Source organism: Ricinus communis, chromosome 5, assembly GCF_019578655.1.
Source record: "Ricinus communis isolate WT05 ecotype wild-type chromosome 5, ASM1957865v1, whole genome shotgun sequence".
Classification (NCBI taxonomy): domain Eukaryota; kingdom Viridiplantae; phylum Streptophyta; class Magnoliopsida; order Malpighiales; family Euphorbiaceae; genus Ricinus; species Ricinus communis.
The window spans coordinates 30,995,642-31,013,124 of NC_063260.1; the positions used below are offsets into that span (position 1 = coordinate 30,995,642).

Genomic DNA, 17,483 nt, shown 5'->3' on the forward strand with positions numbered 1-17,483 from the left:
GACACCACATGCTATAATTCGAAAACTAACAATTAGTGTTCCATTCCTAAAAGTGATAAAAATTAAAATTATATTAGATAAATTTCATAGCTATCAAATACTATTAATTAAATTATAAAACTTATAATAAATAATAAAAGATAATTTAATTACTAAACATAATTAGCTAATTAGGTTATTTCATAAAAAAATATCTATCGAAAAATCTTTCGGTGTTAAGGATGCTTAAGAAAATAAATCAGAAAGAAATATTATTCTAATCAACAAGATATAAAATAAAAATTAATTATTTATAATTTAGTAAAAAAATATAAAAAATACTGTTACGTTGCCCTGATTAGCTACGCTTTGAAAACGAACACACAGGAGTATGGCATGATATCACACCCGAACAACGACATAGAGACCCACGTGTTGATGTGACCCACTCTATGTTTCTACTTTTAATCCTTTAAAAAGGAAATATGGGTGGTCCATTTTTATCAGATTTGTATTTTCTCTAGAATTTTTGGATTCCATTTTTTATAGGGGTACCTACATAATTTTATATATATATAAATACACTCTTTAGATTCGCTTACAAATGTGAACTGGTGGCTATACGTGTAAGGATTTACTTGACACCGTTTGATTATGTTACACTTAACTAAGAAGACAGTGATATAAAATAAGATCTCTCTATAATTATTTTTTTTTAACATCAAATTAATTTTATTATAATTTAATAAGGGTAATATAATTATAGAAAAGTATTATTTCGAATTTATTTATTCTTATTACATGTAGTATCAAAGGTAATAGTGATAAAATATTAATAAAAGAAATAAATATAGTTAAAGAGAAAAATATTATAAGATAAATCATCGTACTAAATTAATTGACTCGAAAATTTTATTTTACTTCCACTTTATTTCAGAAGAATAACATACAATATGAAAGTTGGGAAACTTCATTTTGCAATTACAACACTTTATCATGATTGCGAACAAGATAAAAAAAAAAAGAAAAAGAAAATTGTCATCTCAGTCTAGTTTGAAAGGATGAACAAGGAGGGATAGGATCTGCTTCTTATTTTGATGGTCTTGAACACCAAATCCATCTCTGTTTTGATATAGATTATGCACCACACGGGCCATATTGACATTAATATTGATAAATAATTGCATCTCAGGTGATTGGGTGAAGCATTTTTCATTTACTTTCTTCCAGTAATTGCCTATTATTCCCTTTAAATAGCTCCTAGCTTCTTCCTCTAAAACTTCCATTTCTCTCATATGACAAACTATTGATGAAGCAGCATCTCCTCTCTCTTGTTCTGCCTGTTCAGGTTAGTAAAATTGGTTCAAATAACACCCGCAAAAATGAAAATTATACATAAACTAACTTTCTTTTTTATCTATAATTTAAGGCACGAGTTAGGTGGGGTCGACCGAATCCTAATATGACGGATTCAAATAATAATAAATGAGTTTGGGATGAATTTAAAATTTAATTTTACTATTTATATCGGGTTCGGATTTAAATCTATAAATATCGATTACTCGAATTCGATTATATTAAAATTTATCATATTATATTATATTTTTATTATTTAAAAATTATTTAAAATTTTACTAAATTTATGTTTGGATTGTATTAATATATTGAATATTTATTGTTTAATATTTTATTGATTAGTTTATATTTTTATTTTTATTTATATTATTTATACTAATATAATTTAGAATTTAATTATTGCAAACGGGTTTGATAAATGGATACCCATTTAATTATCTAAATATTTATCATATAAATAGGTAGGGCACTCGCTACATTTAAATATCCATAAATATATTTAATAATTAATTTATTTAAATGAGTTTTAATCAGATTCAGATAATATATGTTTATTTCTATTCGTGTTTAGGACAAGTTCGGATAAGAAGGACAATATTTTAAATGAATTTAGAACGGATTTGGATAAGTGTAGTTTAATCGGGTTCGGGTTTGAGTATTCTTAAATGGACGGGTATCCTACTCGTTGCCATTCTTAGGCAGAATGCTTGGGGGTCATGCAACAATAACTCAAGAATTTTAACACAACTACATATTTAAGGCTGAAATTCAAAACCTTATCCTCCTATGTTTTCTAGACGGCCATGAATTTATCCATAAATTAATTACTAGAGTTGTCTTCCTAATTGCGAGTTTACAAGTTTGAACTCAATTCCAGCTAAATTAATGAAAAGAAAGTCTTATAAAGAGAAATAATTACCACTGAAGTGCCTAAATCGTTGCAGAGGCGGATGATGAGAGATATATTATAAAACATCTCTTGATTTTTTTCAAGAAAATGTAGCATTTCCCGAGTTCCTTCATTCATAATTAAGAAGAACGAATGAACAGAAAGGAGGCTGCCTGATGAAGAAATACAAGCAGTTTTCAGATATTCTTGCACGGATGGTGTATATCCTTTATTAAACCATTTGGCTTCCACGAACAGTGCCTGACAGAAATCTGCCCACTGAAAGAGAGGGAAAAACAAAAAGAATAATAAACCAACAATCCAATGTTAATTAAGAGAAAAAATAGATCTAAAAGACTATTACCACTTTCTTCAGGTGAGTTTCAGTTTGTTCTTGGTCCCATCTCTTTTCCCTTTGCATCTCATGAGCAGTTTCACCGGTGATAGTGTGGAGTGTTTTAAAGCATATTTTCATATATTCTGGAAGTTGTTCTAATTCTGCAGTATCCCATCTGAATCAAGAACATTGTTTAGATTTCTTAGGTTGTTTTGCTCTTTTTAGGGTAATTAATATGTTCTTTGATTACTAACCTATTAATAGCATTAGTGAAATGCTGTAGTTCTTCCAGTGAACCATAAATGTCATAAACATCATCAATGACCAATATCATGATAACCACTTTGGTAAGCCATCTTCTAAAAGAGCTGTACTGAGGCTCAAATACAAGTCCTACAGTGCACAAGAAGCTCTCCACCAATCGATCCCTTGAAAATTTCAACTTCTCTATTAGACCCAAATTCCTCCACCACCTGTAACTCAACCAAAAAAAAAAAAATTACAATTAGAAATTAAAGATTATGAGACTGTGGGAGTTGAACACGACGAGACAAACACTCGCTTTATGGAGAGAGACATACACGTTACATGTCATTAAGTTTGCCTCACTTTATTGAATGTTGAATCTGATTATTTAACAATTTTCGGATAAATTGTTTTATTTGTACCAAATTCCTGAACTTAATATTCAATTAGCATTGATATTTTAATTTTTTTTAGTATCAGTGTTTTTTTTCTATCTCAATTTAGGGTGTCTAACACTGTTTTCACCTATTTTTATTGATGTGACCATTGAAAATAAATTATTCTTAATTAATTCGTTGTCTTAGCAATGTTAATTCACTAATAATATATTCTACTAAGTGTATGAGGCCCACCTTTAAATGCATGGTTTAGAAAAAAATTTAAAAGTGGATTCCACATGCTTAGTAGAATAAGTTATTTTTGAATCAATTTAGATTTTTCATTTTCAAGAACTACATGAGCAAAAATAGCTCGAAAAAGTGATAGGTATTCTAAACTGAAATAAAAAAATAAAAAATAAAAATATTAATATTAATTAGATATTAAGTGTAAAGTCTTGGTAACAATGGAGCATTTACCTCAATAATTTTCCTATGTATATATACCTGGAAATCTCCTTTAGGTCGTTTTGGAGTGTGGCTTGGACAACGTTAAAGTTAACTTTAGCCAAATCAAGTAAGGTTTTATTTATGCTTTTGTCCTTCTGGAACGTTTTAATATGCCATTTCACATCAAACCATCTCACTCTCCAATGAAATGGAAGTTCCAAAGCATGAACGACTTGTTTGTAAAGGTTGCTTTCTGTTGTAGCAGAGTTGATATCTTTCAGAATTGTAGTCGAAAAAGCCTTAGCATCATCTAAGATATTTTCACTTTCTAGAGCCAGATATGAAGCCTCAAAAAGCTCCAGAACTCCTTTAACGTCCATACTTTTGGCTTTCAAGAAAGTACCATTTTCGTCCAAAAAATCACTGAAAACATCTGAATTTTGTAGCATGCCATTATATGATAGTTAGCATTAGAAAAAGAAAAAGAAAATATCTAAATGCAGTTTCAAGAGATAAAAAAAAAAACTTCTGGTGTTCTATAACATTAGATTGGGGTGGAATTTCACCTTGTGAGACTTCATAACCATGCTGCCTCAGAAGTCTAAAGCATAATGCAGTAACATACCGATTCTTTATTGCATCAGATTTGTCGTTCTTGATAGAGGAGGCTATAGTATCTAAAGCTTTCTTGATTTCATCCTTGAAGTGGCTTGCCAAACCTACTTTTATGATGCAATCAACAAGCTCTAGTTTACCCTGCAAGTCTACTGCTTCAATGAAAAGATGCTTAGCATCCTCTTTTAACCTCTCAGCTTGTGTTTTGTATTTCTCTTCCTGCAAAAACATCATACTCTTAAGCTTTAACAGTCACTACTTCGGTTTATTTTTCACGTTTGGAACAAATAACTAACAGTATCAACTTAAAAGGGATCTTTACAATTTTTTGTTTCATTTGCAGAATAAATTACTTAAAGAAAATAAAAACACAGATTCTTAGTTAGAAAACAAAATGTTACGATAGTCTCCGAATAGAAATCTCACATCATATTTGCTAGAAAGAGATTGTAGAAAATCATATTTCCAAATGTTAGGCTTATAATTTCCGGACCGCCTTTCTTGCATCATGCCAAAGGCTTCAGAATTGGTCTGGCATTGTAGAACTGGTTGCCCAACTTTCATTATAGTTGAAAGAAAAGGAAGAAGGGAACTGAACGAAATGGAAAGGTGAAACAAAGGGTCTAGTAGCTTGATAAAAAATGGAGTTGGAATAGTAATGTGCTTCCTTCGCAACGAATTATATAGGCAATGAGGCTCACAGAAACAACATATACACTGTCCTTATAACATGTACAACACACTTGCATCAGCACCACAAAATGTGACTTGAAAGAAATAACCTAAGAATTAGGTTTTCATTATTGTATTCTGATATAAAAAAGAAATACATCAGCCTTATATTTATACTTATATGTAAGACTTTGATAGAAACTAAATAACAAATTCTTAATAGCTAGACTCTAAATTTAAAAGATAAATACTTATCATATCCTAACAACCCTAACAACTCAAAAATCTCAACACTCCTCTTCAAGTTGGTGCATAAATATCATACATGCTCAACCTTGCTGTGTAATAGACACTTAAGGATATCATGGTAAGGATATCACCGCGATCTTGAACATACTTTAGGCAATTCTATGATATTCTCATCCAACTTTTCTTTGATAAACCATGCTTCTCATGCTTTGTCGATCATGCTGTGCGGATTATAAGCTAACGCTTTACGTCTTCTTTATTGTCGACTGATACACGCCTTAACCTAACCCATCTAACGAGTAACCTAAATCTTCCAAAATTTGTTTTAACCATAAGGCTTCACACACACCAACAGCCATTCCTGAACTTTTACTAGACCAACAACATTTTGCTTCTTGCTTCTCCATGTCACAAGATTTCCACCCACAAACGAAAAATATCCTGCAGTTGATCGTCTATCATCGATTGATCCAAACTTAATCAGCATCGTAAACCTCTATGTTTTGCCAATCCATATGTTGAGTGAACAAAATTCCTTTTCCAGGTGCAGACTTCAAATACCGTAAGATTCTTATGACAGCATTCATATATCTTTCTCCAGGATTATGCATGAATTGGCTAACAATACTCAAAGCATACGCAAGATCAGGTCTTGTGTGAGCTAAATACATTAATCTTCCTACAAGTCTCTGATATTTTCCTTTATCAACGGGTACTTGGTCTACCTCAATGCACAACTTCAGGCCTTCCTCAACTGGTGTGTCAACTGGTTGACATGCTGACATTCCAGTTTCATGCAATAAATCCAATGCATACTTCCTTTGGGATAGAAAAATTCCTTTCTTTGATCTTGAAACTTCAATCCTAAGAAAATATTTCAAGCAATCCAGGTCTTTAATTTCAAACTCTTTGGACAAGTATTCTTGTAATGCCTTCCTCTCTTCTGGATCATTTCCTGTAACTACCATGTTATCCACATAGATAATGAGAGCTGTGATCTTCCCATTTGCCTTCTTTATGAATAAGGTATGGTCTCTATTACTCTAATGATATCCAAAAGCTTTCATAGACTTTGAAAATCTCCCAAACCATGCCCGTGGAGATTGTTTCAGTCCATACAACGATTTCTTCAACTTGCAAACTTTCCTATTCTGCATTGTTGACATACATCCAGGTGGAAGCTCCATATAGATTTCTTCGGATAATTCACCATGTAATAAAGCATTCTTAACATCAAACTGCTGTAATGACCAACCCAAATTTACAGCCAAGGATAATAACACTCTCAAAGTACTGATTTTAGCTACAAGAGAGAAGGTTTCAGTGTAATCAATCCCATAGATTTGAGTGTATCCTTTTGCTACCAATATTGCTTTGAATCGCTCGATTGTGCCATCTGCTTTATACTTTATGGTGTAGACCCAACGACACCCTACTGGTTTCTTTCCTGCTAGACAATCAACAAGCTCCCATGTTTCATTCTTTTGCAAGGCTTTTATTTCATCGTTCATTGTAGCTTTCCATTTTGGATCAGATAAAGCTTCTTGCACACTGTTAGGAATAGATACAGTAGATAATTGATTTGACAGTGACTTCTTTTGATTCTGACAGGTTATGATTCGACACATAATGACTCATTGGGTATTTAACTTTACTAGAAATTTCAGGCTCATAACTAAGTTTAGGAATACCTCTGGTGGATCGTTCTGGTAATCGTTTTCTCGGTGGACCGGGTTCAAGAATAGGAATATCTTCAACAGGTGATTGGCGTGGTATTTCAGCTTGGGATTCAGGGTCTTCTTCACTTGAGGACTCTTCTTCAATCGATGGAGTTAGATCTTCTTGCTCAATACGTATCCCATGATTTTCTGAGTGATCACCAACACCATTATCAACCACTTCATACTCCTCCTAAAATTGATAATCTAATGTCTTAATTTCTTCATGTCTCTCCTCCGAAAATTCAGACTCAAAATACATCACATCTTCATGAAAGACTACATCTATGGATATGAACATACGTCGAGTTAGAGGATGATAACACCTGTACCCCTTTTTATTTATTGCATATCCAAGAAACACACATCTTATTGCTCGAGGAGGAAGCTTATGGCGGTGATGTTTATGAATATGTACAAATACTATACAGCCGAAGACACGAGGAGGTAAGTTTGATGTTGATGGAGCAGTTGTAGTATCATTAAGAACCTGAAAAGGTGTCTGAAAATCAAGAGTCCGTGAATGACTTCAGTTAATTAAATATGCAGCAGAAGTAAGAGCTTCTCCCTAATATGATAATGGCATTTTTGCATGAAGCAATGAGGCACGAACAACTTCTAGTAAATGCATATTCTTCCTTTCAGCTACCCCATTTTGTTGGGGTGTATAAACACATGTACTTTGATTGACAATTCCATTTTCTTCCAAATAATGCTTCAATTCAGAGTTATGGTATTCACCACCATTATCGCTGCGAAGCACTTGAATATGTGCATTATATTGAGTCTTAACATGTGTATGAAATTTCTGAAATAATGCACTCACATCACTCTTAGATTTCATTAAGCACACCCAAGTCATCCTTATGCAATCATCGATAAAAGTAACAAACCAACGAGATCCCCCCAAAGTTGAAATTTTAGATGGACCCCAAACATCAGAATGAACAATCATAAAAGGTAAATGATCTCTATTAAAACTTGATGAAAAAGAGCTTCGATGACTCTTGGCAAGTTCACAAATATCACAACGAAAAATAGAAACATCAATGTTGTTAAACAAACCAGGAAATAACTTTTTTAAGTAGCCAAAAGAAGCATGCCCTAGTCATCTATGTTGTAACCAGATTTCTGCTTCATTTTTTTCTTTCTTTGGACCATCCATTGCAAACGCATGATGCAACTTGGAAGAAGTATTCGATTGCATGTCCAAGTAGTACAAATTCCTTCGCCTAATACCACAGCCAATCGTCTGCTTCGTTTGGATATCCTTAAAACAACAGAAATTGGGCCAAAAAATAACAATACAAGACAAAGCTGATGTTATTTGGGAAATAGATAAAAGGCTGTAATTTAATGATGGAACAATTAAAACTGAGTCTAAATTTAAAGAATTGGTAGCAGTAATAGATCCCTCTCTAATAATTGGAACCTCATTACCATTTGCTATCAAAACAGATTTTTGTAAGGATGGTCTAAGTTTCTTAACCTGTCCAGAATCAAAGGTCATATGATTTGAAGCACCAGAATCAATTATCCATGTATTATCATAAACAGATGTAGAAATATTAAACACCTTACCTTCCTTGCTTGTGGTTGCTACTAATGTTGAAGTTGATTCAACATTGTCCTCACTTGTTTTGGTTTCAACAACAGCGGAAATCAGTGAATTCTTAGCTTTCCTTCTTTATGATCCTCGATTCTGATCCCACCAATCTGGATAGCCTACAAGCTCAAAGCAACAATCTTTGATGTGGCCTGACTTATTACAATGAGTACATTTTTGTGTGGACTTTCTAATACCAATAGATGTCTTTGACTTGTTGCGAATCACCATAGCAGTGACGTGAGTCTCCATAGTCTCCTTTTAATGTTACATCTACGGTTCTCCTCTCGTCGAATCGGGGGCATAGCTTTCTTCAGGCCTCAAGTAGACTCGACATAGGATTTCTCCGCGAACTGCCTCAAAGTGATCATCCAAATTCCGGTAAAAATATATGCACCCATAGTCGTTCAATAGATTTTTTGTAACCACATCATCAGGATCCTTCATGACCACTTTGTCTCTATGATCCAATTCCTGAAAAATTGCAGTTAGTTCTCCATAATATTCAGAGAGAGATCTTCTATTATGTTTGGCTGCAAATGCTTTCTGGTTTAAGGTGAAGAGCTGCAACTCATCACTGCCATCATAGAAAGCTTTTGATAAAGCAGTCTAGATTTCATGGGCAGTGGATAAGCATAAATATCGCTTCATAATCTCTGGACTCATAGACATTAGCAGCCATCTTTTCACCTTTTGGTTTTCAGCATACCACTTTTCATACCCATCCTCTGATTCAGCAGGTGGTTTTGTTTTTCCCCGAATATAGGAAAGCTTTTCTCTTTCAGCAATATGCATTTCCATTAGTTGAGACCATGCATCATTATTTGATTCTATATTGAATGCTCCTTCAGATTGAATGATAATATGTTTCGATCCAGATGGTTCACCGTCTCTACCACTCATGTTGTTTTAAGTATTTCAAAGCCTTTTTTTGTTTTTGGTAGGCTCTGATACCAACTTGAAAGAAATATCCTAAGAATTAGGTTTTCATTATTGTATTGTGATATAAAAAAGAAATACACCAGCTTTATATTTATACTTATATGTAAGACTTTGATAGAAACTAAATAACAAACTCTTAATAGCTAGACTCTAAATTTAAAAGATAAATACTTATCATATCCTAACAACCCTAACAACTCAAAAATCTCAACAATGTGTTCACTCAAAAATAGCGAAAATTCCAGCACTCCTCGTAAGCATTTATTAGCAGAGACGAGTAATTTTAATAAATTCTCATCCACTCATTTGGGTGTTAAGATATTTTGATTGGACAATTTTTCTTTTCTTTTTTTTTCCTGTGTTTCTATTTCGAAAACGATAGACTTAAATTTGGCCCTCCAATCTTGACTCGCCAATCCTTTACTATTCCATTAGTTTGTAATACATTTGGGTGTCATATTTTTTCACTATATTTGAAATAGGTACTTTCAAGTATAACTTTTTTTAAAATAAAGTAATTTTACTTTGTTTTAAACACTAATGATTTTTAATTAGATTAAATTTTATTTTTTAAATTTTATAAATAGAAATATTCGACAACCTGTTAAACCTTTCATAATTTTATAATTACGAAAATAATTAATATTTTATAAGAAATGACAATACTTTTATACTTTTTTACAAATTATGCTAATTTTTCGTAAGCGTTACTAGTTTGTAAAAAAATGAATGATATTATGAAAAAATTATGATTTTTATAAAATTTAATGATTTACGAAAAAATTAACAAATTTATAAAAAATACTAAATTTTTCGTAATAGAAAAATATATTGCTAAATTACAAAAAATGGTAATTTTCATAGCAAATAATACTAATTTTTTGTGAGTTTTATTAGTTTGTGAAAAACTGAATGATATTATGAAAAAATTATTAATTTTGTGAAATTTAATGATTTATGAAAAAATTAACAAATTTATAAAAAATAAACTAAATTTTTCATAATCGCGAAATATATTGCTAAATTATGAAAAATGATAATCTTCTTTGTATTTATTTACAAATTATACTAATTTTTCATAAGTGTTACTAGTTACGAAAAAATGATTATTTTTGCGAAATTTAATGATTTACTAAAAAATTGATAAATTTATAAAAAATATTAAATTTACCGCAATCGGAAAATATATTGCTAAATTACGAAAAATGACAATTATCTTCGTATTTTTTCACAAATCACATTAATTTTTTATAAGTGAAACTAATTGCGAAAAAATGAATAATATTACAAAAAATGATAAATTTTATAAAATTTTATGATTTATGAAAAAATTTATAAATTTACAAAAAATATTAAATTTTTTCGTAATCGCAAAACTTATTGCTGAATTATGAAAACTGATAATCATCTTTATATTTTTTTTACAAATTAAACTAATTTTTCATATATTTTAAGGGTGTATAGATTTTTAAAACTATCTTATATTAGATTAGCATATTCCATTTCACTTTTAAAAAAATTATGTAAAGTATCATTATCTTATTGGTAGATTAAAATAAAAAAATTAAAATAACCATAAAACTCTCCTTCAAAATATATTCCTTTTTGTAGTTCTTTTTTTAATTTGGTCAGTTTGAACATGAACATCTTTATCTTAATTAGTCACACCTTATAAATTCTTATGATTTTATTTTTAATTGATGTAATATCTTAATTGAGAAGTCAGAATGTGTTTAATTAGGCACGCAATATACATGTAAGCATAAAAAGATAAATTATTAAGATATATAACTAATTAAGTGCTAGAATATATGTGTTTTTACCAAATCAAATTAATAAATCCAAATAGGTGGCAATTTAAAATCATTGAAGCGGTTAAGTGAAATCTACACGGCGTTATAATCCTTTTGTTGTCGGACATCCAAATATATAGGAACTCAGATCTTAAATATTTCTATAATGAATTATTGTATGCGCATAATCTTTTCCACTTGTTTTTTCTAAGGTTTAGAATTAGAGAGAGAGAGAGAGAGGTGAAAGCACTCGCAAATACAGTATCATCATCTACACGGCGTCTTAGGTTTAGATTATTGACACATGGACCCTTTCCCTTTCATTCCCTGCTTACCGTCCCCATTTGTTAATGGAGAAAACTATTGGAGTAGTTGAGACATCAATTTTTAATTTAATCTTGTCCGAAAATTAAATTAATTTAGAAGAAAATAAATAACAGCATTATGCTTCGTTGTAAGATTAGAATCTAGTTAATTATTACTATTAATATAATTATATGATATATATTTTACTTTTTAATTTAAATTTTACTATTTTTATTAGAGGTCTTACGCAACTAACTAATAAGAAAAATAAATAATTTATAAAAATAAAAATCTGACTAACTAATTAGTTAATTCTAATTATTTTGATATTAATTGGCTAATTATATTATTTAGGCTATACACTTTTTCATTTATTTAATTTCCATCTTAATTAAATAAATTTAATTTTATTATAATTTTGATAAAAGAATCAGATATTATTTATAGTTCTTATAGTTAAATGTATTTTTCATTACCATTATTTAAATTTTAATTTATATTATAATTTTTTAAAAGTTATATATATATATATATATATATATATATATATATATAGACATTTGGAGAGAGAGAGAGAGAGAGAGAGAAAAGCATTGTAGTTCCAATTTCCATTTGGAGTACGTAGAAGAAAGGACAATAATGATACATGTGAAACTAATGAACTGATGCGAGACTGAAGAATGGAAACAAAATAATGTCGGGTGGATTAAGCTTTCAATTTCAGAGTTTTGTCTGGAGAAAGCTTCTTGCTTTTTGTTTGATTTCCACGTGATTTAGGCATTTCAGATATTTCCTTTTTTCTTTGAGAGACGCGTTTCTGACATTTCCTAATCCTGTGACATCAATATATGGGAATACAACAACTTTGTCGTCAAAGCCAAAAAAGATAAATAGAAAAAGATTTCATTCAGTTTAAAGAGTAGCAGAAAGGTGGGTACCTCAGCTATCTCAATAATACGATAATATCATTTCAGAAGTAGACGTTAAATATAAAATTTAATCAATTTTAAAATAAATAATTATTAAATGCTAAATATTTGTCTTTTTCTTTTGCTGTAAGCTAAAAATACTTTATTGGAGTAGCTATTTGAATAGTCCAAAACACATGTATTAATAAGTTTAATTTGGCTAGATGCATATTCAACTCAGCTACTATATTTTTAATTAATGACATACAAATAATGTTAAGAATTTCTCTTATTCATTATTAATAGTCAGAACAAGTTTTATGCCTGTTCTATTTGCAAGGATGTTTGTACTTTGGTTTAATGATAGCTTCATTAAAGATGATTTGGATGTTGTGTTAGATTTCCCTTTTTTTTTTCTTTTATCAGGTTAGCCACACTTGTCATTCTGTAAGATTTCACAGATAAGCTAAATTAGTTTATTAGTTTTGGTGAATACCATGAGCTTCAGTTATACATATATATATATATATATATATATATATATATCGCAAATCCACCAAATATATATATATGTGTGTGTGTGTGTGTGTGCAGAGGATCAGCTATGCGTTCCTGTTGCAGATATATATAACCGATTATTAGGGCTTCCTTATGATACATACAGCCAAGGGAGAAGATCTAATCTCTACATAGTAATATTTTGAAAATGCTGCTGCTGAGAATAGATACATTGAACACAAACAATTCACTTCAGCAGCCCCCTGGCCTTCAGGAAATCCAAAGTTTGGTCATATATCTCTTTAATCCCATGCTCGAAACTGAATCCTTCACTAATGAGCTTCTGTGACGATATTATCAACTTGGCTTTGGATGGTAAATCTCCGAAACTGTAATTAACATTTAATTAATATTTGTATTAGTTAATTCCTGATAATTGTTTATATATGTCAGCGACTTACTCAGTTGGGATTTGGTAGTGAGGATATCTTTCCTTAAGGAACTTGGCAAGTTCAGGGACACTGGTATTAGCACGACAGCATATATACCGACCGGAAGCTGATGCTTTTTCAGCTAAAAATACATGGGCCCGACAAACATCCTCTACATGCGTTATTGAGATTGATCCTGACAGCATTTGCATGCCTTTCAAGCCATTTATCAAGAACTCATTTCCTGTGAGATTGTTGATAGGTAGTTAAAAAGAAAAAGAGTAACAATGGCAGATGTACTTCAGGTTCTAGTTGAATATAAGACCTGTGATCAATGACGTTGCCAGGTCTACACTGCTGGGAATATCACGAGTAACAGAAGGACCAGCCATAAGAGTAGGGATGACCGTGATAAGATCGATGTTATGTTCTTGAGCAAAGTTCCAAGCTGCCTTCTCAGCTAGAGTCTTGGAAAGAGGGTAGCCCTGCATTTATTTTTGGTGAAGATTTTTTCGGTAGGCCTAAGAACTCGAGTTCAAGAAACTAAAGATTATATGTTTGTTTACACCTAATGTAGGCAAGAATTTTCCCTTACCCAAGTGGGTGGCTTCTCAGAAGTCAAAAACTCAACATCGGTCCAGTTTTTCTCATTTAAGACCAAACCTGGACCCTTAAGCTTATTGACTGTGACAGCTGCTGCCGAGGAAGTGAGGATCACCCGTTTCACTGTTTTTGCCTTTGCGCAGGCTTTCAACACATTATGTACTCCTTGTATTGCTGGCTTGATCATGTCATTCTATATCCCAAATACTAAATAAAATAAAATTCCATAATTACATTACATTGCCAATCTCGGTACTTCAGTTCAAGAATATTGTACCTCCGGATCTTGAGAAGCAAAATTTACTGGGGTTGCAACATGGAAGACGAGGTCACAATCTGCTATGGGAGCAGTGAAGCTTTCTTCATGGGTCAAATCTGCTCCAAATACTTTTAAATCCCCTAAATTTTGTAGTGCTCGAAGGTGAGAGTTTTTCTTATTATCCTCTTCATACAATTAAAACAGGGACGGATTCAGAAATTTGTGACTACTGGGGAAGTATGTATATATATTATGTACAACATCTAATATTTTTATTATTATTTATATTATATGGATCTATAACCCAATCTTTATTTTGAAAAATTAACTAAAGCAATATGTTTTATAATATTACTTGTAAAAATAATTATAGTCTCATTCAATAAGTTTTTCTAGCAATAAAAATAGGAAAAGAAAACTACACTCAACGGATGGCGTAAGTGATCCTAAAACGATTATGATAAGAAATTTAAAGTTACACCATTATCATATACAGGACTATTATATTAATTTAATTACTTTATTTAATTTTAAGCACCAAACCAAAAATTTAAATATGATTATATAAATTCTATAACAATAATTTAACTAATTTTGAACCAATCCATCATATAAAGTCACTTATCAATCTATTTAAATTAAAATACTTAAAGCATCTCTAAAAATACTTTTTATATGTTTCCTATTAAATTATAAATAAATAATTTTTTTATTTTAATTTGTCTTGAAATACGTATGTATTTCAACAATATTTGTTATTTTGGTCTATAATTAATATTTTTATTAATAAAATAAATAATAAAAAAGAACGTAACTCTTAAAGGAAAAAATAATAAATAATATAATATAATATATTTAAAAGGTACATTTCGTTTCCTTAAATTTAATAAGAGAGATAGAAAATGAAGATAAATAAAGTCTTTTGAAAATTTAATTTCTACATATGCTTCAAATAATAAAAAATGAGCATGACCTAAGAGCTTATCGAGCTGCTTTTATATATATATATATATATATATATTATTTTATCACTTTTGACATGTGTACTTATTTTGACACATGAGATTTAAGCTTATGTGTAATTTTATAATTCTTTTTATTAATTTATCGATTAATAAATTACATTTCTAATTAAATACTAATTCTAGTCTTAAAAAGTAATATATTGATAATTAATTAGATTATTAATTAGATAATAATTAGTTTTCTAATTAGATAATGATTATTTTAAGAAACATATTAATTATATTTTAATAATATATTAACTAATAAATTAATTTTCTAATTAGATAATGATTCTAATTATATAAAATAATATCTTCAAATATTATATTCACTAATAAATTAATATTTTTAATTATATAATTTTTAAAAATAGTAATGTCAATTATATTGATAGTATTAATTTATATAATATTGAAATTAAATTAATAAATAATATTAAAATAATTTTTATATTATTGTATTAATAAAATTTTAAAAAGAAATTAAAAAATTTAAAAATAGTTAGTTTGTTGTTATTTTTTAAAATATTATAAATTAATATTAAATATCAAAATATTTTTATTTAGTTGTATCTATAAATTCAATTTTATAATTGAAATAATAACTGTCAAACGATTAGTTTATTAATAATTTTAAATTAATTCATAATATAAATTCAATTTATACATATTCTAAATGTGGGAACAAATTTAAATTGTTGAAAGAAAAGAAGGCTTTTAAATGCATGGGCCAAATATAAATAAAATAAGTATATATATATATATATATATATATATATATATATATATTATTTTATTTTTTGCTTTACATAGATTAAAAGAGACATTTTAGGGGTACAGTCCCCATTGCCACCCTCTAAATCCATCCCGAATAAAAATAAATATCATTTAAAATCTTCATCTAGTTGTGTTCTCTAATGAAAAAAAGATCAAATCTAATGTATGACTGTGAGTCACCTGGGCTACGGATTTGTCGGTTGGTTGATTCTTGAAATCACCTGTTGAGAAAAAAAAAAGGCCCATCTTTCTCAAATTCTGATATCATAAGAGTATGACATGAACACTTGACCACTAGTCAATAACCTTATAAAACTTATTATAAACAAAGAGAAAAGTCAAAGAGTATGAATAAAAGAATGCATAGTGTTGCAGTGTGATCCAAACTCAACCCATAATGGTGCAAGTGCAGAAAATTTCAAAATTAGAGGGGCAAAACGAGAAAAAGAAATTGAAGTGTGGAGTTATAAATGTAAAATATAGAAGTAGGAGGAGCAAAGAAAAATTAGAAAATCCAACAAAACTACAAAAGGAACAACAAACCTGGATTCCTGACTGTAGTGTTCACTGCATAACCCTTTTCAAGCAACAGCTTCACCATCAAAGACGCTAGAAACCCACTTCCGCCGATCACACATGCTCTTCTTCTTTTTTGGGGCAACAGACTTGCCATTCTCGATAATGGAATGCTTTGGAGAAGACAATCTGGGGTGGGAAATATGGGTTTTTCTTCACAAACGAAAGAGATCCATAAAAGGAGAATTATATAGGAAATGAAACGGTATGGTTTTCTTGAATTCAATGAAGAGGGGTGCGTTACATGTTTGCCTTTTCCCAGCTTCATTCATTTACTCCGCACGCATGGAAGAAGGTAAGCACGTGGCGTGGTGTCCTACCAGAGATTCAAAACCATCTTTTTGTGTTCTCTATATCCCTTATCTTTCCATATAAACCTATAACAATTAATTTTATTTTAATCTTTATAATATATAAAAATAATTAAATATTGAATTAATTAATCATATATACTATTTACTTATTCATCAACTAAATATGTTAATTTTATTTATTTTAAGAAATTAATTAATAGTATTTTATAATTATAAAATTTATCTATATAATCTTAATTTATATAAATAATTAAAAATTGTATATCTATTTATATACAATATAATCAATAAAAATGTATATAATTAGTTAATTAATTAAAATAACACTAATTAATTATCTAATAATTAAAAAAATACATTTATAACAGTACTATAGCAAAAAGGGGCCCTTTTGTTTGTTTCCTTGTTGGGTGCCTTCATTACTCTAAAATTTTTGTCAAAAAAATGAAGTCTACAGCACTATAACACTTCATCAATATTTGAAAAATTATTCAATTGTTCATTGTATCACTGAAATATTTATAAAAATTAATTTAAAAGTACGAATTAAAATTTAAATATCACCAATAAAAAATATA

At 29.7% G+C, this 17,483-nt stretch overlaps 2 protein-coding genes and 1 long non-coding RNA gene across 4 annotated transcripts; all 3 read right to left on the reverse strand.

The window, feature by feature from the left end:
- Positions 1-1,022: 1,022 nt before the first annotated feature.
- Positions 1,023-4,813, reverse strand: LOC8267421 (alpha-farnesene synthase). The gene is given in 7 exon segments (NM_001323720.1): positions 1,023-1,319; positions 2,255-2,503; positions 2,589-2,736; positions 2,816-3,034; positions 3,692-4,067; positions 4,201-4,468; positions 4,676-4,813. Coding segments are annotated over 7 exon segments (1,695 nt in total).
- A 3,223-nt stretch (positions 4,814-8,036) lies between these two features.
- LOC125370207 lies at positions 8,037-8,575 on the reverse strand. The gene is made up of 2 exons (XR_007216146.1): positions 8,470-8,575; positions 8,037-8,158 (listed from the first exon to the last, which is right to left on the reverse strand). It is a non-coding gene; the product is annotated as an uncharacterized LOC125370207 (long non-coding RNA).
- Positions 8,576-13,046: 4,471 nt separating this feature from the next.
- On the reverse strand, positions 13,047-16,938 carry LOC8267420 (anthocyanidin reductase ((2S)-flavan-3-ol-forming)). 2 transcript variants are annotated; one of them, XM_015718722.3, is made up of 6 exons: positions 16,559-16,938; positions 14,253-14,374; positions 13,968-14,168; positions 13,698-13,857; positions 13,403-13,616; positions 13,047-13,330 (listed from the first exon to the last, which is right to left on the reverse strand). In XM_015718722.3, the coding sequence occupies exons 1-6, from the start codon at positions 16,857-16,859 to the stop codon at positions 13,189-13,191; spliced, it is 1,140 nt and encodes a 379-aa protein (XP_015574208.2). In that variant the 5' UTR covers positions 16,860-16,938; the 3' UTR covers positions 13,047-13,188. The 2 variants fall into 2 exon arrangements, with proteins under 2 accessions (XP_015574208.2, XP_002518578.3); XM_002518532.4 differs by having other exon boundaries at positions 14,253-14,419.
- Positions 16,939-17,483: the final 545 nt, after the last annotated feature.